At 40.6% G+C, this 27240-nt stretch overlaps 1 protein-coding gene across 1 annotated transcript in view; it reads right to left on the bottom strand.

The window, feature by feature from the left end:
* STK32A (serine/threonine kinase 32A) overlaps positions 1–27240 on the bottom strand; it is a 133946-nt gene that overhangs the window by 36920 nt on the left and 69786 nt on the right. The window contains exons 5-6 of the mRNA XM_006069396.4: positions 26754–26927; positions 4584–4621 (exon numbers count right to left, since the gene is read on the bottom strand). Coding sequence (XP_006069458.1) covers positions 4584–4621; positions 26754–26927 — 212 coding nt within the window. The remainder of the gene's footprint in view (positions 1–4583; positions 4622–26753; positions 26928–27240) is intronic.

Genomic DNA, 27240 nt, shown 5'->3' on the forward strand with positions numbered 1-27240 from the left:
GACATAGAAATTGCTTCAGAGTGAGGGACCCCTCTGGCTTTCCCTATAAGTCCTGGTCCCGAGGGAGCCTTAGATCAGAGTTTCTCAACTTGGACATGATCATCCGTGTGGTGAAGGGCTGTCCTGTGCATGGTGGAATGCTTACTTGCATCCTTGGCCTCTATCCACCAGATGCCAAAAGCACTTCCCACTCCTGTCTGATATACTGACCATCAAAAATGTCTGCAGACATTGTCTCACCTCTGCAGGGAGAGACAGCAGAACAAAAGCATCCAGTTAGAACCACTGCTATACTGTGGAGTTTTCAAGTACGAGGCCCAGAACTTCCTGATTGAGCACCCTAGGGAGCCATCTGCCGTTCTTTTCAGCTCTACCTGGAGGCACAGAATCACATTAAAAGTTGGAGCTCACAGTATTGAGTCACTGGATTGAGTCTCATTATTTATATCTTTATTACTGTGCATGCGTCCACCCTGAGGATGTTTCTCAACACAGCCCTCAAGGACACCATAACCAATTGGTTGGCATGGCTCCTAGCTTTCAAAAATTTCCCTAACTCAAAAATGGTGCCACAGTTTTCTAGGATTCTTATTAAAAATTTATATCCTTAGACACTAGCTGAGATTTATAAACCTGATTATCTGGGGCTAAGGTACAGTGTCCTACTGTGTGGGGTGTCTGTGTGTGTGTGTGTGTGTGGTATATGTGTGTGTGTCTGTTTATATATAAAAATGCTACACACTTGATTTTTAGGTACATTTTGGGACTCTGCAAAGAAGAAGCTATTAAAGTAGCAGGCTCGGTTCTTCCTCACACCCCTAAATTAAGTTTTTGCCTTTCTCTGTTCCCTGTGACAAAGGAGGGTATCAAGAAACCTAAATTATAGATAATGTGGTAATTGTCATTCTCTCAGATATACCAGGGAGACATTATTCTTCCTTTGTAGGCAGCACTTATTTCCTGAATAATTTAGAAAAAAAACACACAAGAATCTTAGACACTATTGAACTGATAGAATTGGATGGAGTACTTAAATTGGTAGGATATGGAAACCATATATCAGAACAGTTGGTTATGAGCCATCCAAGGGTTAATGCCATCTCAGGCTCTGAACTAGTGAGTGAGCCATTTAAGTAGGACAGTAAATGTATGCTCTAAATTAAAAAAAAAAAATTAAGGCAAATTCCGATGTATAAGGAATGTTCATTCACACTGGTAGAAGGACTCTCCATTTACAATAGGATTTGGTTCCTTTAAATATCAGTCTTTTCTGATGAACATGAACCAGTATGACTCAGTAAGAGTAACACAAAGTTTCTGCCTGTTACTGATGGTACTGAATTTAAATATAAGCCACATGATGTAATACACAGCTCACTTGGAGAAATGGGAATAGCAGGTATATCAGAGAGGAGCAGTTATCCTTGCAATTGCTAAATCCCCATGCAAGAGGCATACATGAGCCACCAGGAATTTCATGTCAGAGTATTGGGTTGGCCAAAAAGTTTATTTGGGTTTTTCCATTACATCTCAGGGAAAAAGCCAAAAGAACTTTTTGGCCAACCCAATAGTCAGTTGGGTTGGCCAACAATGCCCGAAAGCTAGGTTTTTCGAAACCTGAAAAAAAAGACAGTAAATAACCTCAAAAAATTATTTTTTCCAGAAGAGATCCCTAGGACAATGCTTAGAGAATGACCCTCAATCTTGTGTGTTTGCATCTCTCTCTCATTCACATTACCCAGTCCTTCCCAAGACAGTGTTTCTCTAATTGACTGCAATGATTCTCCAGTTGAGTTTAGGATGGGGGTAAAATACAGAAAAGCTCCTCTTAGGTCACTGTTCAAACCCCAAAGTTTAAGAGTGAAAAGTATCTTTGTAAATAGTACACCAGGTAACAGGTGTAGACAGGGAACCAGGCAGCATGGGCTGCTGGCCTGCAGTCCCTAAGCAGCGGAGCCACAGTCCAGCCAATAATAAAATGCCCTGAAAAAGTGGGCGTTAGCCTCCTACATGCATGAGGGAAAGGCAGAACAGGCCATTGAAAGTACAGTTACCTGAGAATTAAGGGTCAGACAAAATTGTTTAAACACAAGACCTAAGAAGTAGATGTGTACAATATTTGGTATATCCCTTTTGGAATCAAAATATCAATAATTCTTTAGTAAAGTCAAGTAAGGATCCAGCTTTCAGTGACTCTGTACCACCTGGGAAACCTTATCTACAATATCACTCAATTAATTTTTCCCGAGGGTAGTCTCTAAGGGTGTTTACACTTGAAGATTAATTTATTCCTGGATCTTTCTCCTAATCTACAATCACCAAGTTGATAAGAAAATGAGAAAGAGAAAGACTCTGAATGAGAGCTGGATGACCTCATGGTAGAAATAAGATGAGGTCACACTGGAGATCCAAGACTGAAATGTTCTCCAAATGGAAGGTGACTTTTGGAAAGGTTTTGGTTGATAGGATCAATGTCTCCTTTCAGGATCCTGACAAATATTCGAGCAATACACTGGGCACAGCGGCAAGCAGCTGAGAGAGAAGTGGGGACAGAACCCCAAACCAGGCTCTGTGTGACCTGTGCTCACCTTCCCAAGACTGTGTTGGGCACACAGGGCACCTTTTTCTATCATGTTGTGCAGAGGTGGCCTCTAGCGGCTAGGGTTGTGAAGAGGACAGCTGTGAAGCTCCGCAGAGTTTATTCATACCAGCATGAGGGGGATCCTGCTTCCTACTGAAGGCAGAGATAGCTGGTGTTTTCATGAAAGTCACCTTCATGCTGTCTCACCAGTGCCCACATTTCTGAGCTTCAGAGAATCTGTTCCCAAATGTCAGAAGCAGTAAAGGGAAGGAAGAAATAAGGCGTTGGAAGAAAGTGGAAAAAATCTTTTTAGACAGTCCATAAATAAATAATGACGCTGAGCTTTGAAATTAGAGGTCATACAGAAAAGCATTTCTTGGCACTCAGAGCACACGTGGCAAACCAGGTTTTAAATGGAATTAGGTAAATAAATAATGAACCATGGATAGTCCGTGGAGTTTCAGCCCCACTTGTAAATCCCTTTTGTAAAAGTCAGATAAATACAGAGCTTTGCAGATTTAGGACTCCCTCACCCAGCAGTTCTCTGAAAATTTAACAAGGATCTTATTGCCTCTGTAACATTTATAACATGCAGGCTGTGTGTCTTACAACTCTGTACTGATGTACCAATAAATCCAAATGTCCATTAAAATAATATTAGGAGGAGATTATACACATTTAATCACTGTTGGTCAAAGCTTTTTCTACAGGACATCTTCAATCAGTGTTTCTTGAGCTTCAGGTGTTCATTTTTCACCTTCATGGTCACTGCCTTATCCCTCTGGGTACCACATAGACCCTTACCTACTCTATAGGTTTCTTTAAATGAACTGATTTTTTGTTAACTGAAAATGGTTGAACAGAAAACTTAGTATCTCTTATATAAATGTAAAAATTTGCCCTGATGAGAAGAAAAGCCTAAAAGCAGACAAAATGAGAACAAAATAATGTCATGAATCTCTGCTGCTGCTAAGTCACTTCAGTGGTGTCTGACTCTGTGCGACCCCATAGACGGCAGCCCACCAGGCTCCCCCGTCCCTGGGATTCTCCAGGCAAGAACACTGGAGTGGGTTGCCATTTCCTTCTCCAATGCATGAAAGTGAAAAGTGAAAGTGAAGTCGCTCAGTCATGTCCGACTCTTCGCGACCCCATGGACTGCAGCCTACCAGGCTCCTCGGTCCATGGGATTTTCCAGGCAAGAGTACTGGAGTGGGGTGCCACTGCCTTCTTTGCATGAATCTCTAAGTAGATACTATTGCCTACCGAATGCTCTATACTTGAGGTCTCTTCTGTCTTTATGGGAAAAAAAGGAAAATAATTTCTATAGAGACATTAAAGCAAACTAGCTCCAGTGTTCTTGCCTGGAGAATCCCAGGGATGGGGGAGTCTGGTGGGCTGCCATCTATGGGGTCGCACAGAGTCGGACACGACTGAAATGACTTAGCAGCAGCAGCAGCAGCACCCCCAAACTGGGGTGGTTTTCTTGAAGAAATAGGTAGAAATGGAAGAAAACTGAAAAGAGAACAACTTTTTCCTTATGTAAATTCAGGCTATTTATGGGTGTACAAGTGCAGTAGTGCCCAACCTTTGTGGCACCAGGGACCCGCTTCGTGGAAGACAGTTTTTCCACGGATCAGAGCGGGAGGTGATGGGGAGTAGCGGGGCAGTAATGATTTAGGTAGTAATGCAAGTGATGGAAATTGATGGGGAGCAGCAGATGAACCTTAACTAGCTGGCCAACCTCTCACCTCCTGCTTTGCAGCCTGGTTCCTAAAAGGCTGCGGACGGCTATTGGGCATCCCTGTACTAGTGTTCTATGCCACTGCAATAAGTGATAAAGTTGCCCCATATGGTCCTTCCCACTATTAAATAGAGTTTGTACAAACAATGCAACTGAACCAAGCAAGACACTTTTTCCATGTATAGTACTCCTCTGCTGGGGATAATCAATTTGTTGCATATGTGTATCAAGTGGTTGATTGCAAACAAATCATTTACTTACCATGTTCATCAAGCAAAATATTGTCAGGTTTCATATCCCTAGGGGAGGAAAAAGAAAAGAGAAAGTAGATCATAATAAAGCAGAACTATTGAGTCGGACCAGACTGAGCAACTGAGCAACAACAACAAAGGATAAAGGTCCAAATGCTCAAGAATGGTGGCTAGGGTTGAAACAATGTACAAGCCCTTCATCACAGTCTCACTGAATCCTCACAGTGAACTGAGATGATAACCGGTAAAACCCCCAATTTCTAGATCAGAAAACTGAGGCTTAAAGAAGTTAAGTCACTTAATCCAAGGTCACAGAGCTAGTAAACAGAAGGACTGGGCTCTGAACCTGGGTCTTTTTCATTCCAAAGCTCTCAGACCCTTAAGTTCTAGAGTGGGTTATAGCCAAGCAAGTAAGTATTGCTTCACAGATCATACAACATTTACACTGTCATAAGGCAGCAGTACCAATCATCACTGTTGTCCGTGTAACTCTAGAGCTACACGGATGAAGTGAGTTTAAAGACCATGAGAAACAAAATGGTCTATGATGTAATTATACTTTTTCTTTTTTTAGAGAAATAATGGTTTGTTCATACTCTCTACCCCTTAGGTCTTAACAAAACATAAATTAATGGGTAGTAAGTCTTGGCTGAGATGAAGCAGAGAGACACATTATGAAACTTCAGATTCCTGAATATAAATTGATGAAGATGCTAATGATATAATGCCTCTGATCTCTTCTAGTTTTTCACAAACCAGGAAAGAGGGATCCTATGTAACTCAAAAAATACCCCAGGCAGAACCTTTTACATTACATTTTCAAAACTGTGATTATACTTTCAACTTGCAGAGATTAGAATCTTTCTTAGGATGCTAATGCCTCTAGTGACTCAGAAAGTCTTATTCCCAGGGTTGGTAATTAAAGGATTTGGACCAGTCTTCCATGCACTGATAAGTTCCTTAAATCCACAGAAAAGGAATACAACCCACCCTCATCCGTTGAAGGGAGCAGCTTGATGGTAGATACTCAGAGGTTTGATGGTAAATACTTAAGAGGATTGATCTGTAGAATTTTAAAAGTCCTCAAGAAACAAATATTACTGTAAGCAGGGTCCTCAATGAGAGTACTGCTCTGCAATTCATAACAGCTCTCCCTCTTCCACACTCCTTCTTTCACTGCCCTTCCCTAACCTATTAAAGCCCTTCAACCCAAATTCACAGAAGTCATTAGGGAAGAAATTCTGCAACAGGTTTGGGATTACATTCTTCAGCCTAGTCAAGAGGCTTTTATGTTTTTAGAATAAGGTGACCTGAGCCTTTGACAGACCAAGATTGTCAGAGTCCCCTTTTCTTGACACTATTAATGAATAACAAGCCTCTTACCTACAGAGAGAACCAAGTATGTGCCCCAGCCAACAGGCAGGCACATGGGTACTTTCATAAGGTTTAAATATCTTCTCATTTAGTTCATTAGTTTCTTAAAATTAGTTCTGGATTCATAAGTGATCATTTGTGGCTGTGGCAAATTTTTCTCTTGTTCAGGGTACAATTTATTAGAAAAACAGAGCAGGAGGGGGTTTCAAATTGGATGTTTCTTTGGCTAAAGTCTCAATATTTCAGACCCCATCCCATCCCCTCTGATGGATTTCATTTCAAAAATTATCAAGTCTAAACACATTCATATAAAATAAAGGCCCTCTTAGTCTGACTCCTGGGCGACAGCCACGTGTAGTACATGGAGTCTCCTAAATGCTCCCTCCATCCCTTCACCTTCTGTTGTTCCTTTGTGCGAATCAGAGCCTTGACCTGCTACACCCAGAAAATTCAGATTCATCTCTCACCACATAGCTCAGATGCCACTTCCTGCAGGGAGCCTTTCCTGATTTTCCATTTCTGAGTCAGTGGCCCCTACTACATGCTCTGCATGGTATACTTCTTCCATCATAACATTTATCACACTTCTATTAATTTTTTTCTCCAATTGGATCATGAACTCCTTGATGGCAGGGGCAGCTTCTTGGTTAATATATGAACCAGGATATACAAGAGCACTATAGTGCACCATCAAACTCCCTGCAGCTTAAAGCTCAAGGTGAACCAGGCATTAGGCTCTTGCCACCTCTTTCAATCCGGCATCAGCGAGCATCAGGTAGTGTTTACCAGATGAGGAGGAGGCTCTGAGGAACCCTGCCAGGAAGGGAGAGGCAGGATGAACATAATGATTTCGTGGTCTGAATTTATGAGGGTTTGCTGGGAGGAATGAACTGCTATGGGTTTGTCACTCTATGGGCTTTCTACTAAATTTCTAGGCATCATTAAAAAAAAAATTTGTTATAGCCACGCTTTGTTATATCCACTACTTTCCCTAGAAACTAGCTTAAAGAACAGCACAAAGATCAGAGAGGTCATATTTTAAAGGTGGTATGTCCTACTTCAATCTGATGTTCATTCACTCATCAAATATTTGTCTACTTTGATAAGTCACTGTGTTAGAATATGGGAAATAGATACATGAGATCTAGTTGCCCCAGGAACGGAGAGGGTAAGAAAGGTTCATGAGGAACCTTGTCAAAGGGATTCGAAGTGGTAAAGAGGTATGTTTACTACTAACTTCAGAGAAAGGATATTTTCTCATATCCTTTCTCTGTAGAAAAGGGAAAGTAGACTCTTAACAGAAAAACAAAGTATATAAGCAGAGATTCTGAGTACACAGTTTTTCTCAAAAGTGATGAAGTAACCTCTAAATCACTAAGGGTGAAGAGCAGTGTGATAAGACTGTTTATTCATGTAGCAGGAGAAAGGAAATGAAAATAAACCCAGGTACTGTATTAAAATTTCTTCTAGAACAAGGTGAGATTTTCTAGTTCAGAAATGCAGCACGACCTCTTATCTTTTTCATCTTTTCCAATAATCCTGAATGGTTTCCTTCATTTAAGGCAATCTATAAGATGGTTTAACTGGGTAATTACCAAAACTGGCTATTCCTAAAGTTACACAGGCAAGCTGAAAATATGCACCCTGATTATTTCTTCACTCCCATCTCCTTAATCATTCTTCTGCCATCACTAGAGCCTACCCCCTGTGCAGCATGACCTGTCTTATATACCTTTTATTGCCAACCCTGACATTCTAGACTAATAATAAATGAAATTTTCTGCCTGATGTTTCCATCTGTATGTTTAGCAGCCATGATAAATATAAATGTATGTCCTAAAGAGACCCTTTGATATCCATCACATCCAACACAAACAGCAAAACCCTCCTATCCCCAAGGCCCTTAGCCCAGTATACCATACCAGTATTCTCCCATTATAAAAACAAAAACCTTAGGAGATCATTCTTATTTCTTCTCTATCTCTTAACTCATAATACCAGCCCCTCAGCAGCCTTGACAACTTGACCTATAAAATCCAATTATCTAAGACACTATGATGGTTCTTCAAAAAAAATAAACATGAAATTAATACTCGATCCAGTAATTCTGTTTCTGGGTATATACCCCAAAGAAGTGAAGGCAGGTATTTGAACAGATATTTGTAAAAAATAAAATAAAATGCTGATGTTCTCGAACTTGGATGAACCTTGAAGACATTATGCTAAGTGAAATGTGCGAGTCACAAAAGAGCAATTATTGTATGATTCCTCTTATAGGAGATCCTTAGATTGAACAGTCAAATTCACAGAGACAGAGAACTGAATAATGGTTCCCAAGAACTGAGGGAAAGAAGGATGGATGATTTATTGTTTAATGTTTATAGAGTTTCAGTTTGAGATGAAGAAAAAGTTCTGGAGATGGACAGTGGTGACGGTGGCATAACAGTGTAAATGTATGTAGTGTACTTTTCCACTTAAATACGGTTACAATGATAAATTTTATGTGATGTATATTTTACTACAGTGAATTATACACACACACACACACACACACACACACACACACACACACAAAAGAATCACCATTTTCAGAACCAGCACCATCATCTTTTAGTGGAAATTTGTAATAGTGCCTTGTTCCTGCTTCTCCTCTTGTTCCCTGACAATCCATTATCCACACAGCATCCAGGGTGGGGGTTTTCATTACACATACCTTCCCTGCCTAAAGTCCTCCACTGGCTCCTAACCCACATGGGATAAAATCTGAACCATTTACCCCTGGCCTTATATGACCTGCAAATGCTCTAGTCCTGCAGAACCCTGAGCTACATCTCAGAGCATCCTCTCCCTGCCACACACCATGTTCCAGCCACACTGGTCTTCTGGTCTCCTTCAAACATTGCCCCCTCTACCTACAATCCTGTCCCCCTGCATGGCTTCTTTCTTCTTGTCATTCAGATCTCAGCTAAAATATCACATCCTCCAAGAAGTTTCCTGACCACTCATCTCCATCTTCATCTCTTCCCCTCCATCTTCTTTTCAGTACAATACTATCATTATGTATTTTTTCTTATTTGTTCATTATTTGCCCCCCCCCCGAATGTAATTTCTCAGAGAAAGGACATCTTTTCTGTACTGTACTGTTCAGTGCTGTAGCTTCCAAGCTCATCAAAGTGCCCAGAATAAAGTTAGTGCTTGAATAAATATTTGTCAGAAAAATGAGTGCATCTGATCCTTTGGCATCTCCAACTTCTGGAATAATATGCCATGTCTTTCTTTTTCTTCTAAGAAGAGAAAAACAAAAGCAAACAAAAACAAAAGAACAAGAACTACAACAGCAACAAAACACCCTCCATCTATGCCTGTCTGTCTTAGTTGCTCAGTCATGTCTGACTCTGTGCGACCCCTTGGACTGTAGCCCTCCAGGCTCCTCTGTCTATGAAATTCTCCAGGCAAGAATATTGGTTTCCTCTTCCATCTATGCCAGATGCACTGTATTTGCTGTTGGCAACTAAAAAACCAGTCATTTGGGGAGTGCTGAAGTGCACTGAAGTGCTGAAGGAACACACACATTCTGTAGAAAGTTCTCATTGCATCTTGACTTGATGAAACAGAAAAGGCCAGGTCCAGCTGAATCAGCTGATTCCTACTGTGGGGACTATAAACAGAAGAGGGGATATGCAGTGCTCCCTATGGCAGGGTTCAAAGCGGAACTGATACGTCTGCTGTTCTCACTTGAATGACTTTAACAACACATTAGCAGGACTTAATAGGCTAATTACATCCCTTCACTGAGCCTACCCTGGAATCAAGTTGCTCACCCTGCAATATGACATGGGGTATTGTGAGAAGACAGAACAGAAAAATCTGTGTATCCAAACCAAACTCAACTCCTTCAGTGTCCCATAGCTTTCTGACAGGTTCATGGTTTGGGTTTATATCTTCGTTACATAATGTTGTCTTAGATTGGGTACTCTCCAAGTTCTTGAGAGAGGAAAGTATTATATGTATAATATTTTATTTATATATATTTATATAATATTATCATACAATATTGTATTTGTTGTGCCTGTAATATATTAATTATGGTGTTTCATGAAGGCTATTGGTCACATAAATAGACCCATATTAAGAAAAGAGATGGGAATACCAGACCACCTGATCTGCTTCTTGAGAAATTTGTATGCAGGTCAGGAAGCAACAGTTAGAACTGGACATGGAACAACAGACTGGTTCCAAATAGGAAAAGGAGTACCTCAAGGCTGTATCTTGTCACCCTGTTTATTTAACTTATATGCAGAGTACATCATGAGAAACGCTGGACTGGAAGAAATACGAGCTGGAATCAAGATTGCTGGGAGAAACATCAATAACCTCAGATATGCAGATGACACCACCCTTATGGCAGAAAGTGAAGAGGAACTAAAAAGCCTCTTGATGAAGGTGAAAGTAGAGAGTGAAAAAGTTGGCTTAAAGCTCAACATTCAGAAAACTAAGATCATGGCATCCGGTCCCATCACTTCATGGCAAATAGATGGGCAAACAGTGGAAACAGTGTCAGGCTTTATTTTTCTGGGCTCCAAAATCACTGCAGATGGTGACTGCAGCCATGTAAAGACGCTTACTCCTTGGAAGGAAAGGAGGACCAACCTAGATAGCATATTCAAAAGCAGAGACATTACTTTGCCAACAAAGGTTCGTCTAGTCAAGGCTATGGTTTTTCCTGTGGTCATGTATGGATGTGAGAGTTGGACTGTGAAGAAGGCTGAACACTGAAGAATTGATGCTTTTGAACTGTGCTGTTGGAGAAGACTCTTGAGAGTCCCTCGGACTGCAAGGAGATCCAACCAGTCCATTCTGAAGGAGATCAGCCCTGGGATTTCTTTGGAAGGAATGATGCTAAAGCTGAAACTCCAGTACTTTGGCCACCTCATGCGAAGAGTTGACTCATTGGAAAAGACTCTGATGCCGGAAGGGATTGGGGGCAGGAGGAGAAGGGGACGAAAGAGGATGAGATGGCTGGATGACATCACTGACTCGATGGACATGAGTCTGGATGAACTCCAGGAGTTGGTGATGGACAGGGAGGCCTGGCGTGCTGCAATTCATGGGGTCGCAAAGAGTTGGACACGACTGAGCGACTGATCTGATCTGATCTGATCTGGGGTGGGGGTATGAGAGTGTTATGGGAAATTGTGAGCAAAATTACATAATTTAGAGCAGAAGGCAGAAGTGAAAAGCTCCCAGGATTGGATTATTAAGAACCAATTATCATCTTCCAACTTTATGACCAACTGGTTGCTTCAACTGAGAAATAATTGACATATACCTATTTCAGATGGCTAATTCTTTTTGTTGTTCAATTCCAGCCTTTCCCACAGTTTGTTCAAGGGAATATTAGTTACAGAAGCCTTACAAGGAAATGAAGTAAAGGGACTGAAGGCTTTCAGACTGTGCTGGTAAAGGGCCTCCACACCCAAGGGGAAAGATTGATTAGTAATGCCTGCTTGGCCACAGGAAGAGGTGTTTGAGGCTAGTCCGTAATAATGTTTCAAACTGATGTACTTCCCATGAGTTATGAGAGTGGTTAGAGTTAATATTTATTGTTCAGCAGGCACATGGCAGGCACTTGAGAGACAACACTGATCTTACAACAATAATATCCATAACTTAGATATTATACCCATTTTTGCAAATGAAGAAGGGGGAGTTCAGAGATGGCTCAAGATTAAAAGTAAGACAGAACTGGAATTATAATCAAAGATTGAGAGGTGCAATCTTAGTTTATATTACAAATATTTATATCTTACTCCCTCTCAGCAGAGAATGTCCTAACATACCCAGGGGTCTGAGGTGTGGTTAAAATTGGTCTGCATCAAGTTTAATTTTTTCATAATTTCTATTATATTTATGAAAATCATATAGACTTTGCACCCTACTCTATAATATTAATATATCCATATCTCTTTTAATATAAACATAAAATTCTATCTTTCTTGTTCTGGATAAATCTATTGTTTAAGGAAGATGAATCCCCAACAGTACAATAGTACAGACACTCCAGTTTGAGAAGTCTGGCCATGTACCACCATCCCAGAAACTTGACATTTTTAACCATTTTGTAGTCTTTGAAGGCAGAATATTTAGATGACAAGGCTTCCTTGCCTTACGGTTTTGCATTAGTCAGCAGTGTTCTTCATTACCTATGTTTTCTTTAATTTGGACTCACATAGCTAGAATCTTAAGTAACATGTATGCATTCTGCACCCAAGGAGGCAAGAACACAGAGTAACTATCACTCAGCCACAGAGACTAGCCTGAACTCAGGTCTCCTGGGTCTTCCACTCAAACCCAGGAGATCTTAAGTAAGGAAATGTACTAGTTAGAGGAAGGAAAAGAGTCTACGAATAAGAGGAACCAGAAAGGAACAAGATCAGTTGTGGTCCATTGTTGATAACAAATAAAGTCTGTCATCTGAATGCTGGGGGAGGCACATAAGCAGAACCTAAGAGACCCCTGTAGGGTCAGGAGTTAGCACTTTAGCTGCTGGATCAAGGGAGTTTGTGGGTGAGAGGATAGAAGACAGGACAAGCTCAGGCAGGAGCTCCCTATTAACAACTACACTGAAATACAAGAATTTTAGTAGTTTTACAATGGGTATGGCTGTACCAGTATACAGACTAAATATGAGTCATGTATATGGTATATGGTATTATACTATGTAATTGTGTATGTATGTGTGTGTGTGTGTGTGTATAGAATAAAGTTGGTAACAGTCCCAATCACAAATTGTTCTACCCATCTATCCATCATCAGGCATTACTAGGTTTATTTGGGAAGCAGTAGAACCTAGATGTTGAGAAAGTGGGCTTTGGAGTCAGATGACCCAGTTTCAAATCTCAGCTGAAAATTTGCTAGTTCTTGGACCTTGGGCAAGTTATAACTTTTTATAATGTACATTATGATTGCCTTCGTAACATGCATTCTTCATTCTCTTAATCATTTCAGTTCATTTGTGTATTTAACCTCTCTGCCGCACACACACATATACTGTAGTCCCTTTGTTTTGGGGAAATCTATCCCATGCTTGACTTCAGGAGACAGTTCTATGACTCAGGGCTAAGCTACTGAGAGTTATGCCACTTCATAGTCCTGGTTATTGGTTCAGGAGTGGGCTGTAACCCTATTTAAACCACTGAGCAGGGAGAAGAGTTATGCTATAGGCCTCTGAAGAAGAAACATCTTTGCTGTCCTGGAGAAAGCTTCCAGAAGGTGTGTGATTCATCGAATTTAAAGGAGTTAGCATGAAGTCCAAGGCTGAGGTGTTGGATCAAGATAGCCTACGAGTCTGGCCTTCATCTGGACTTTGAAGTATCATAAGATAGTAAATCCCCTTCATTGTTTAGTCTCATGTGAATTAGCTTTCTATTGAGACTAGAAACATGTTTGCAGTAAGCTTCTGAGACTCAGCTCTCCTGAATCTGTAAATTGAGGACAGTAATAGTGTCTGCTTTATACAGCCATTGTGAAGCTTTAGTGAGATGTGCACATGCAAAACTTTTAGTTTAGTATCTGACAAATAGTAATTGTTCAACTAACTTTCAGAAAACATTGAACAAATAATTGGGAAGTATTAGTGTAGCAAGGGCCAGATAGTAAGAAACTAATGTTTAACTGATGCAAAAAGCCAACTCATTGGAAAAGACCCTGATGCTTTCAAGCTGAAAGACTGAAAGCAAAAGGAGAGAGGGCAGCAGAGGATGAGATGGTTGAATGGCATCACTGATGCAATGGACATGAATTGAGCAAACTCTGGGAGATAGTCAAGGACAGGGGAGCCTGGAGTGCTGCAGTCCATGAGGTTACGAAGAGTCAGATATAACTTCATGACTGAACAACAACAAATATCTTCTTAATTTATCATCAATGAAAATGCTATTTTTAAAAAAGTGCTAACCGAGGAGATCAAACTAGTCAGTCCTAAAGGAAATCAATCCTGACTTCACTGGAAGGACTGATGCTGAAGCTGAAGCTCTAATACTTTGGCCGCGGATGCGAAGAGCTGACTCATTAGAAAAGACCCTGATGCTGGGAAAGATCGAAGGCAGGAGGAGAAGGAGGCGACAGAGGTTAAGATGGTAGGATGGCATCTCTGACTCAATGGACATGAGTTTGAGCAAGCTCTGGGAGATGGTGAAGGACAGGGAAGCCTGGCCTGCTGCAGTCCATGGGATGGCAAAGAGTCGGACACGACTGAGCCACTGAACAACAACAACCAGCCTAATAGCTAGAACACATGATTTCTTGTCTTAGCCTTGTCTCTGATTTGCTTTGTGACCTTCATATCACTTGCTTCTCTGGGCCACAGTTTTAACATCTGTTCCGGGGTTGATAAACTATGGCCTGTGGCTGAAATGTAGCACATCATGAGTTTTTTGTATGGCTATAAGCTATAAAGGGACTTTACATTTCTAAATGATTGAAAAATCAAAGACGAATGCCATTTTATGACACAAAGAATCATGTGAAATTCAGATTTCAGTATCTGAAGGTTTTATTGCACCACAATCAGGTTCTATGCTTCCATGTTATCTGTGGCTGCCTCCACTCTTCGGTGGCAGAGTTGATGGGTTGGGACCGACTGCACAGCCTATAAAGTGTAAAACATTCTCCATCTAGCCTTTTATAGAAAAAGTAAGCTGATCCCTTCCCTACAGAGGGAGCAAGTTGAACTAATAATCTCCAGGCTCTTTCCTGCCCTGATATCTGGAATAGCTAATGAGGCCCATTCTCTATCGTTTGCATTTTTATTGTCTTATTACCCACTGTCAATGCCCTATCCTTATCTCCAAACTGATAACAAATTCAAGTAAGTCTCCTTTCAAAACTGGCTCTGTATTTTCACTAAAGCACAAATAAGAAATAACCTTGAACTAGAGCATTTACTTGAACACGGTAAGAGGACCTGCCCTCGGCTCAGCTCTCCTGTGGCTTTTTCTACCTCTCTATCCCCTTTCTCACGTGTTCTGACCACAGAGGACTCTGTTCTACTACAGGATGTAACAAACTTCCACCTTAGAGCTCAAATGCCACCTACTGGCGAGGCTTCTTCCAGCATGATGCTAAAGTCGCCCAGTCTCCCCAGAGCTGTATGCTTTTCCTTAGATCTTTATTTCCCATACCGCATTCAACAAACGCTGAACCCAACATGGTCATTTGTATCTCTGTTCTTTGTTTATGTTTCTGTATTACATTTTTTGTCCATCTCCTCAACCTAACTATAAGCTCTGAGGGGACAGAAATCATGATTCTATGCTTCAAAAACTCTTCACACTGAGTAAAGTCAGACAGATAAGACAAGTATCACATGATATCACTTATAGGTGGAGTCTAAAACAAATACAGGTGAACTTACTGACAAAACAGAGACAGATTCACAGATAAAGAGTCTGTCTATACTTAGACTCTAAAGTGGAAGTCTGTTACATCCTGGAGCAGAACAGAGGCCTTTGTGATGAGAACACATGAGAAAGGGGAGAGAGTGGTTGAAGCAGCAGCAAGAGAGCTGAGCAGAGGCCAGGTCAGTCTTACCAAACTTATGGTTACAATAGGGAAAAGAGGAAGGGATAAATTGGGAGCTTGGGGTTAATATATACGCACAACTATATATAGAATAGATAACCAACAAGGACCTACTGTATAGCACAGGGAACTATATACAATATCTTCTAATAATCAATAATGGAAAAGAATCTGAGAAAGAATATATATGTATATATATCTGAATCACTTTGCTGTATTCCCAAAACTAATGCAACATCACTGTAAATCAACTATACTTCAATAAAATGTCAACAACAATACACATGTGAATAAACAAATAACATAGTTAATGAATTAAAAACACTCCATTCAAGAGCTGTTTGCCTGGCACATGAATAAGTCATTAATACTATGTGTTAAATGACTAACCCTGAAAGAATGATGCTTTAGCTTTGGGCTAAAATGTATGCTAGGCAAAGTAAAATTTAATTTGGACCAAGGCATGGGTTGCATATTAACAAAACTCAACCTTAGAGAAACTTAAAAGCTTGGCACAGGCAAGTTAAATGTTGACCTGTAAACAAGCAGTTCTTGGACTTTTTCACATGGCTTTTCACAAATGGGTGCCCTCGTATGAGAAGCACAGTTTCAAAGCACCTTTCAGAACTGCCTGACACACAGCACAAAACAGGCAGAGTCTCCTGTTTTCACAATGTGTAACTGATGCTCATTCATTATTCGGTAGCTTGGGAGCAGGTGCTGAACAGAACACATCAACCTAATACCCTCATTACCACACAGCCGTTTTGTTTTTGAGGCCCAAGTAGCCCTTCTGCTGTGGGAGTTAGGAAGCAAAGACTTGCAGAAGGCTTGTAAACTCCTGAAAAGAAGATTTACCAAAACAACAAGGAAGGGCATTTTCTTAACCAGGCCACAGAAAATGGCAGCCGGAAGCCAAACTATCATCCCACTGCCGTGAACAAAATATTATCAACATACCGAGAGGAAGAAAGGCAACATCACACAGAGCAGGAGTAATACAGGAATCAGACAATCTGTAATTATTTTTAGACTTTTAATTTTCTCATATACTGGATGTGCTGCTTTGGTAAATCAGAAAAGGTTGAACTTCATCTAGAGATATTTAAGTGCAAAACAAAACCCCATGGGCTAGAGACATGTTATTAAAAAGCCAGAGATATCCGAAATATCTCTCACGAAATCAGAAATACGGAAGTAAGCAGAGATAGTCTCTGGGCAACGTATAATAGGTTACCATATACGAAAGCTAATGGATTTGACTTATTGGATTTCCCTCTTAGGTTACTGCACTTTTATAAACAGTTCTCACAAGTTTTGTTATCTGGTCTCCCATCCCATAATATATTTGGAGCAGCATATCAGGAGGGAAGCTGCTCTGAGTAGCATGTTCTAGAGAAGCAAAGGTTGATATTTTAGCTTCTAAGAAAACTGTAAAAACACACTGTATTCATTTGCTAGGGCTGCTGTAACAAAGCACTGCAAAATAGGTGGCTTAAGAAAAACAAATATATTGTCTCATGGTTCTGGAGGCTGGAAGTCTGAAACCAAGGTGTCATCAGGTCCTCCTCCTTCTGAAACCTGTATGTGAGGGACCCTCCTCGCTTCTTCTTGGCTTGTGTTGGTTTGTTGGCAATCTTTAGCCTTCCTGGGCTTATAGACATATCATTCCCGTCCTTCATCTTCACATGGAGTTCTCCCTGTGCCTCTTCACATCATCTTCCTTTTCTGTGTGTGTCTATCTCTATGTCCACATTTCCCCTTTTGATAACACAAGTTACATTAGGGTCCACCCTCATGAACTCGTTTTTACTTGATTACCTCTGTGCTTATGTACTCAGTTGCTCAGTCACATCTGAATCTTTGTGACTCCCTGGACTGTAGGCCACCAGGCTCCTCTGTCCATGGGATTTCCCAGGCAAGAATACTGGAGTAGGTTGCCATTTCCTCTTCCAGGAGATTTTCCTGACCAAGGGGTTCTAACCCACATCTCTTGCATCTTCTGCATTGGCAGGCAGATTCTTTACCACTGAGCCACCTGGGAAGATAAAGACCCTATTTCCTAATAAGGTCACCTGCTGAGATACTGGGGATTAGGACTTCAACATACCTTTTGTGTGTGTGTTGGTGGGCAGGGGGAGGGACACACAACTCAACCCATAACACGTACCTACTAAAAATATGTGTCTAAACTAATGTTAGTTGCTATTGGATGGGAAATGAAAGTCGCTCAGTCCTGTCTGACTCTGAGACCCCATGGACTGTACAGTCCATGGAATTCTCCAGGCCAGAATACTGCAGTGGGTAGCTTTTCCCTTCTCAGGGGATCTACCTAACCCAGGGATCGAACCTAGATCTCCCACACTGCAGGCAGATTATTTACCAGCTGAGCCACAAGAGAAGCCTAGGAATTCTTGAGTGGGTAGACTATCCCTTCTCCAGCAGATCTTCCCAGCCCAGGAATCAAACTGGGGTCTCCTGCATTGCAGGCAGATTCTTTACCCACTGAGCTATCAGGGAAGCCCTGCTATTGGCTAAATAGCACTAAATAGCTCATCTGATTTTGAAGGGGTCTATTATGTTTATAAGAATGAAACTAAAAGAGCCTATGTTAAGATCAAGGCCTTTGAATCAGATAATCCTATGTTTGAATCTGGCTTTAGTATACCAACTGCATGGTACTGGGCAAGGCACTTAACCCTGTCATGGTATTGCTGACTATCAGTGTGTGCAAAATGCTTGTTAGCACAGTGCCTAGTTCTTGATATATACACAGTGAATGATAGCTCTTCTTAAGCCATTAAGAAAATGAGACATGTCATTGCATTATAAATTAAATGGTGAGCAGAGAGTAGTAACAGAGAAGGCAATGGCACCCCGCTCCAGTACTCTTGCCTGGAAAATCCCATGGATGGAGAAGCCTGGTAGGCTGCAGTCCATGGGGTCGCTAAGAGTCGGACATGACTGAGTGACTTCACTTTCACTTTTCACTTTCATGCATTGGAGGAGGAAATGGCAACCCACTCCAGTGTCCTTGCCTGGAGAATCCCAGGGACGGCGGGGCCTGGTGGGGTGCCATCGATGGGGTCTCACAGAGTCGGACACGACTGAAGCGACTTAGCAGCAGCAGCAGCAGAGAGTAGTAAACACCCTTAGGAATTAGAAAAGCCTCTCTCCAGATGACTCATTCCCACAGGCTTCAGAAAGCTGGGGTGTCACTGTGCTTGCAAGTTCATTCATCAGAAGCTCATCTGTAACTCAGTGATCATTGACTAAAATGATTAGCTGCAGAAAGATGTTATTTTTCCTACGAATGATCATCCCTAGGAATAAAATGTGACTTCCAAGATGCTGCAGTGTGTATAAGTCAGACAAAAAGGTGAAACCTCAGCCTTTCTGCCAATGAAAACAAAGAATTCTGGTTCACAACTGAATTGCAGAAAGGTCTTGATTATTCTTTTTTAATTAATTAATTTTTTAATTGAAGGATAATTGCTTTACAGAATTGTGTTGGTTTCTGCCAAACATCAACATGAATCAGCCATAGGTATACATATTTCCGCTCCCTCTTGAACATCCCTCCCACCTCCTTCCCCATGCCACCCCTCTAGGTTGTTACAGAGCCTCAGTTTGAGTTCCCTGCATCATACATCAAATTCCCATTGGCTATCTATTTTACATATGGTAATGTAAGTTTCCATATTACTCTTTCCATACATCACACTCTCTCCTTCCTCCCCCTCTCCCTGTGTCCATAAATCTGTTCTCTATGTCTGTGTCTCCATTGTTGCCCTGCAAATAATTTCATCAGTAGGTCTTGATTATTAAATGTGCTAAAAGGTGATTATCACACTTCACTGTCATATGCTGTTTGGACAGTTCATTTTGGTCATGGGGCCTTCTTGGGGAGAAGTGGGTGTGCAATAGAGAGCTGCAAATCAAGGAAGTTATACTTTGAAGAGCATCATCCTATCAGGGCTGAGAGGAAATCATCCTAGACTCTTAGATATGAAAGAACCATTCCTGTTCATTTGGTCAGACCTCCTTACCACCTCCTTGACAGAAATGTTCAAGGCTGTGTTTAAGGTTATAGCCTGGAAGAGGGCATGGCAACCCACTCCTGTATTCTTGCCTGGAGAATCCATGGACCATGGACAGAGGAGCCAGGTGGGCTACAGTCCATGCGGTTGCAAAGAGTCGGACACAACTGAATGACTTTCAATTTCACTTTAAGTTCATAGAGGGTATTGATGTTAGAGTCTGGTGTAAGACAACTTCATTAGAGGAAGTGTGGTGGACAGATTTTATGGTGTTTCCCACGGTCCCCACCTCCTGGTGTTCATGTCTTATATCATCCTCACCCCTGAGTGTGGGCTAATCATATGGCTTGCTTCTAACAGACATTGTACGGCAAAAAGTAATGGGGTCTTGCTCTTCTGATTGTGTTATGTTACATAGTTTAATTCTATAAAATGGACTCTGTCTTGCTAGCAGACTCACTCTAGAGTCTTGGTCTCCTCACTGAATTTGAAGAAACAGCCTGAGTCCTACAGGTTACACAAGGCAATGAATTCTGCCAACATCCTGACTGAATGTGGAAGTGGACTCCTGCCCGGTCCAGCCTCCAGAAGAGAACCCAGTTCCAATCAGCCCCTTGATTACAGCCTTTTCAAGAACCCAACTCAGATGTTCCCCGACTCCTGACTCAAAGAAACTGTGACATTATCAATGTGCATTATTTTAAGTTCCTATGTCTGTGGTATTTGTTGCACAGAATAAAAACTAATGCAGCATGGAAGAAAGGCAGCACAGAGCCACATACTGTGGGCACACAATAGGAATGTGTGGAATAAATTAAAATGAAGCTCCAGGAATTCTATGGTGGTTCAGTGGTTAGGACTCCAGGTTTTCACTGTCGAGGGTGCAGGTTTGATCCCTGATCAGGAAACTAAGACCCTGCAAGCCTCATGATATGTCCAAAAAAAAAAAAAACCACTTAACAAACAATGATCCTGAAGACAACTTCATCTACAGAAATCTTTACTTTCCATGTCCACCCAAGGATCACATGTATATTCTGTCCTCATTGATTTGTTTAGTCACTGACTTATTCAGCAACTGCTCTGGGTTAGACTACATGCTGGAGATTAGAACAGGAGTGAGGAGTAGAGCTTCAGTTTAGGAGGGAGAGGCCACTTTTTGTGAAGAATATTGTGAGCCAGGGGCTACCAGTAGAAGTATGATCAAGACCACGGTGAAGATGTGCTGAGTGTGAGTGACGTGTGTGTGACTCAGGGTACACATATAACTGCTTGTTTTCTCTGCAGTGAATGCTAAAGAATTTGGTATGCATACCAGAATGCCACCGTTCTGGTATGACTGTTGAAATGTTTACTTGACTCCCTTTCATTCTATATTATCAGCTCTGATGACAGCAAAGTCTCTGCCGTTTCTACATTGAAGGTCAGTCCAGAGAATTGTTGTCTGGAAAACAGATACTCAGGAAACAATTCTTGAATAAATATTTATGATAGAAGCTTTATCCCTAAGTTTCCCCTCTCCCCCCAGTCAAGATGCTGACTTCTAGAAGAATAATATAAACTTCTGGCAAGTAGCTACTTCAGTCCAGGACAGGGCATGCAAAAACTATTTCCTTTGTGTATCTATGGAAGTTCCAAGGTTTCTATGATTACAGCAAAGAACATAAAGGTGATGAATAAAAATAACATCCTATTCTTTTTTTTTTATAATCATGAATTTTCTTTTATTCCTACTTCAACATATCTGTAATCAGTTGGAGATGAACTTTCGCAACACGTCCTGTTGTACTGCAGTCATTGACATCAAGGGCCTAATTAGATTTTCATTGCATTCCGATAGGAATTTAGAAATCAGTGAGTTATAACTTTATTAGAGTGAGATAATTCTTAGAAAGAGGAAAAAACAAACATCCACTCAAATGGTATTTTGACCCAACATGACTCTTACTATTTAACTGTCCCTAATGATTCATCTTATTAGCTTAAATTCGTGATTGCATTTTAAACAGCTGACAAGGGAGGGAATACAAATTTGTCTTTGCACTATAAAAATTACTTTCTATTACTTTATTCACTGGAGAGACTGTGGCAATCAACAAACTAAAGAGTATTATCCCATAGAAAGGAGGATTGTAATGAGTTTAATGTTGCTTATTTTTTTAAAATAAAAGCAAATAATGACTGTGTCCATGTTGTTAAAATTTTCGTTCACTGATTTAATGTAAGTAAAGGGGAATATTGAAGGAGGAAATGGCTGTAATTTGGAAACTAGAGCTGATTTTCAAACTCTAGTTTGAAAATGGAAAAATGTTTGACTTCTTGACTAAAAAATAAGTCTAACTGCACAATTCAAAATGAATGGTGACTATGCAGTCCTGTGTCCTTCACAACTAGAGAGAAAAAAGACTCTAAAAATGAGAAAAATGATCTAAGTATTCTACATACTTAGGAAACAACAAAAAGTCAAGTCTGTGAATTTCAAAAATCTATAAAACATAAAACAAAACCCCATTTATGTTTCACTTAGAATTTAGGCAGAAATAAGATTTACGGTGTTTAAAAAAATAAGCTAGACATTGCTGGCAGGAAAAATTAAAGACAGAACCCATTCTATGTTAGCGCAGAGAGACAAATGAATACTTTCATTCAGAATATAGTTCCCTTTCCATGGATTAAACTCTCCTTCCTGGTTTTAACCCCCCTGAGCTCTCCTTTATCGTTACCCCAAATCATCTTCTTTACTGAAATACTCGTCATTCTCACACACTTTGCGTCTAGTCTTGGGGTCTTCTGTCATCGTTGGTTCCGTATGTGTCCTCCTCACTTGTGCAGCCAGACAGCCCAGATATCTGAAGGCAGGTGGCCATGCCCCGCCCTGTACCACGCCCTCCTCAGGGCCACAACTGTGCTGAACATCAGGCACATGGCGAGAGGCTACGAGCCTTGCATACCCTTCAAGTGACGCCTCACCTACATATTAGCCAAGTTATTTTCTGAACTGGAGTTCCATCAGCTGTAAAATGGGGACAATCACACCATCAACCTCTTGGATATGTGGCAGATGGAAGGAAATAATTCACAAGTACTTAGCAGAGCTCTTGGTACCCAGAAGCCCACAGTCACGACAGCCTATCACCACAGCTGCTCCATCCACAGTTGCTGGCCACCACAGATAATTTGGAATCTTTGACCCAGTCCAGAGACAAAATATTGTTGTGAAATTAGTAAGTCACATATATATTTAAATTCTTTATTTTATATTGTAATATAGCCAGGTAACAAAGTTATGATCATTTCAGGTGGACAGCAAAGGGACTCAGCTATACATGTATATGTGTCCATTTTCCCTTAAACTCCCCTCCATCCAGGCTGCCACATAACACTGAGCAGAGTTCCCTGTGCTGTACAGTAGAACCTTGTTGGTTATCCGTTTTAAATATAGCAGTGTGTACATGTCGATCCCAAACTCCCTAACTATCCCTCCCCCCATTTCTTTTCTCCTGGCAACCTATAAGTTCACTCTCTGAGTCTGTTTCTGTTTTATAGATAAGTTCATTTATATCATTTCTTTTTAGATTCCACTTATAAGGGATGGCATACAATATTTTCCTCTGTCTGACTTATTTCACTTAGAATGACAATCTCTAGGTCCATCCATATTGCTGAGAGTGGCATTATTTCATTTTTTAATGGCTGAGTAATATTCTATTGTGTATATGTACCATATCTTATTTATCCATTCCTTTGTCAATGGACATTTAGGTTGCTTCATGTCTTGGCCATTGAAAACAGTGCCACAATGAACATTAGGGTGCATGATCCTTTGGGACAATGTTTTTCTCTGGGTATATGCCCAGGAGTGGGATTGCAGGGTCACATAGCTTTATTTTTACTTTTCTAAGGAACCTCCATACTGTTCGCCACAGTGACTATACCAATTTACACTCCTACCAACAGTGTAGAAGGGTTCCCTTCTCTCCACACCCTCTTCAGCATTTATTGTTTGTGGATTTTTTGATAATGGCCATTTAGACTGGTGTAAGGTGATATCTCATTGTAGTTTTGATTTGCATTTCTCTAATAGAGTATCTTTTCATGGGCCTTTCGGCCATCTGTATGTGGAAGTCATGTATTTTATATCTGCCCCTTTAAGCAGATGATCTTTTCTTGCCTGGTGAATCTACTGTATTTTCTTAATTTTTATTAATGCCTTGGAACTCAAGATGTGTCTTCCAATCTAATCCTCTAAGTGGCTGAAAGATGTTTTGTTATCTTTGATTCTATGAAATACAGCATGCATTTTACAGATTCTTTGAAGGCAGAGATTTAGAAATAGAATTAGAGTACTCAGAAGCCTCCATTTCTTTTTCTATGTTGCTCGTCATGCTTTTAACTCTGCCCCGGGAGTCCCAGCTTCAGAGTGCCCTATTATCCTCTAAATGCCGCAGACAAAGGGACACTGCTTATTTCACCGTGTACATGATTTTTTTTTAACCCATTTGAAACCACTTCAAATGGAAATCAATTCACATTTATATCTAGTACTCAGAAGGCAGAAAGCTCTGGTAATTAGAGCTCTCTCACAGTTAAACCTATTTGGTCACTACTGTCTTGAAAAGCCCTAAAGAGGTTGGTATATGTCCTGGTTTTTCCAAAACATGTATGAGTTTTGCCTGTTGTCCCAGCATAATTATTAACACCAACTCCTTTCATTCTCAGGAGTACCCTGATTGGGATGATAAATTATATGATCACCCAACATGAAGGCCAACAAATGTCTGAAATTTATGGCTTTCATTTCTTCTATTTTAATTTTGTCTTTGTTATCTGTAAACCTGGGCTTTTAGGCAATCAATCATCTGTGTGGCTCAAGCAGTGGTCATTCCTTAAGATTTTGCTGAACACTGGTTATACGGTGAGAAGCATACCACACATGGCCTTAAGTCATTGAGTTTACAATTTAGTAGAACAGACAGACATTGGGTGACTGTATAGTGAAAATATCACAGTGCTTCAGGAGAGGTACAAGATGCGATTGCCTTTAAAACATAACACTTGGGGAGGCAAGGTAGGACACATCAGCAGTTGAAATACATCTGGATTGTTTTTGATCCCAAGAGGATGCCATCTTACTTTAACCCTGCATTCATAATGTCTTTGTGTCCACCTTCTATTAATATGCCATGGTGAGGAGATAGTTCAGTACAAAGAGGCCCTCTGAAGACAGGTTCTAAGTAATAATAATGGTGAGTCTGTAAAAGGCAAGAAGCAGAAACTTAATCCTTGATTTCTTATTTAAGTGACAAAACCATGACAGCAAAAGCAAATAAGGGAGAGGAAAACAGAACAAAGCTGCTTGGTATGGTTAAGTTTCTTGAGAGTGAAAATTGTGTCACATATTCGGTTTTGTTTTCCTCCTGAATTCTTCTCAGAACATGGTTCTAAGCACATGGCAAAAAGGCTCAGAGTATCTTGTGATGACTGAGAAAATGAAACTCAAAGAAGGCAAAGAACTCAGATTCAAACAGGAGGGAGACAGTGAAAATGTGCCCCTGTGGGGGCTTCCCGTGGTCCCTGACTCCTGCCAGAGATCTGCCATGTCAGCACCCAAAACAGACTGTGGGTTGGCAATCTAGGGGAGGATGAGTGAGCATGAAGACTCTAAGAGGGATTCTATGCCTACAAATATGAAAAGCTTCTCCTAGGAAGGAACTGGGTGATGGCTACCAAAAAGCCAGTGTGGGAGAAAGATCTCTTGTCAACAGGATTCCAAGTTATTGAGAAAAACACCAGGTGTGTAAACTTTACTTCAGAGATCGTACATGATTAACCGGTCTGCTTTCCATTTATCCACTGCCTGAAGAGCACATTTTCAATACAAAGGGGCCCTTCCAAAGATAGAAAATTAAATAATAATTATGTTAAGTGCCAAGACCAAAAAGAAAAAAAAAAGGATTGGTCTACAGTACTTTTACAGAGAGTCTATAAATTATGATGCTACATCTTTAACCAGGGATCTGTACTAGTTCTAATAAATTCTAGATGTTAACTAGTGGTGGGAAAATAGTCCGTCTAGCCAAATGTTTAATAAATGAGACATAAAAACTCAGAAGATTCTTCAAGGATTTGAGATGACAGTGGAAGAGTCACATGCGTTGATTGTTCATTTAATGATGTTTAATGTATTATGGTATATATTTCATATGTGTAATAAATACAGATTAGTATAGTAGACAGAGCTCTGATGTTAGGATCAGAGAGATCTAGGTTTGAATCTGGCAATGCTGTTAGTCAGGATTTCTCCTTGGTGAATCTTTGAGCCACATTTTTCTCATCTGAAGAATGAGAATACTGTAATGAAAAGTGGAGTCCTCTAAGTTTTGAGAATAGAATAGGATAATATATAAAAGTACCTTGCAGTGCCTGGCATATGGAAACCAGGTAAACAGTAGCTGCTTTGATGGTGATTAGGTTCAAAATTCTTAAAAAGAACCTACATGATAATTTAATGTCTCCAAATCACAAAATCTCAGATTTAATACTGGTCTAACTACAACTGCTCTGCTCATTTATCATTTATTATAGAGATCAAGTGAGATACTATACAGGAAATTGCCATCAAAACTACCAACTCCTTTATAAATATCAAGTATTATCCTTTTCTCTCTATTGTCTGTTTGGGTTTATAGCTACTTGTGTTATTTGTTTGTCTTTGACACAAATGCCCCAAGTGAAAGAGATACATTGCTTTTGCTGACTTGTCTGCAGCACACCCACACCAGGGACTCACTATAGGGTGGATGATAGAAGTTATGACTCAAATTGTCTCTCCAAAGAGTTTTCTTCCTACCCATTCTATGTCTTTCCCTTTATGCACTTTCTTCATTTAATATTTATTAAGCCCCAATATGTCATTTTTCCTTCTCTTTGTCTAGGCTTAGTTATAAACAGCACCAATACTCATTAATTCTGGTCTTGTTGTTTACTAATGGTGACCTTGGGGAAATTAAGTTCAATGTACTCAGTATTACTTTTATTCAAAAACTGGGGACATCTACCTCCAGTATTGCTATAAGAATTAAGTAAGAGTTAGATGTCACGTTCCATAAGGACCTGTGAATGCAGCAGGTTGCACATCTGCTCCTATGCTTTCAGCCCAAGGCTGCCCCTTGGACTTGACTGACCTGTGAATGATGCGCTGGCTCTGCAGGTAGTCCAAGGCCATGGCCAGCTCACAGATGAAGAGCTTCACAGTGTCTTCCTGGAAGCGGACATTCTGCTGCAGGTGGTAACGCAGGTCCCCGCCCAGCAGAAGGTCCACCACCATGAACATGTCTTCCTCATCTTGGAAGGAATACCTGGAAAGGAATTAGAAATGCAAGTGGGTTAAATACATTTACACACTAAAGAGGCCTAGAGGCAAAGGACACCTTACAGATCTGAGCCAAGCTTTCCTGAGCTAAGAATCCAGGCTTTGGGAGTACTGGGCTATTACTTGTTCTAGGTCCTGTTTCCGCATGTGTAAAATGCAAATATAAGAAGATCTTCCACATTTGATTATACTAAAGACTAACTATGATGAGTGTAACTCTTTTTTTTTTGGTGGTGGTGTGGCTTTCCTGGTGGCTCAGACGGTAAAGAATCTGCCTGCAATGTTGGAGTCCTGGGTTT

The sequence above is a fragment of the Bubalus bubalis genome, chromosome 9, assembly GCF_019923935.1.
Source record: "Bubalus bubalis isolate 160015118507 breed Murrah chromosome 9, NDDB_SH_1, whole genome shotgun sequence".
In the NCBI taxonomy this organism is placed as follows: domain Eukaryota; kingdom Metazoa; phylum Chordata; class Mammalia; order Artiodactyla; family Bovidae; genus Bubalus; species Bubalus bubalis.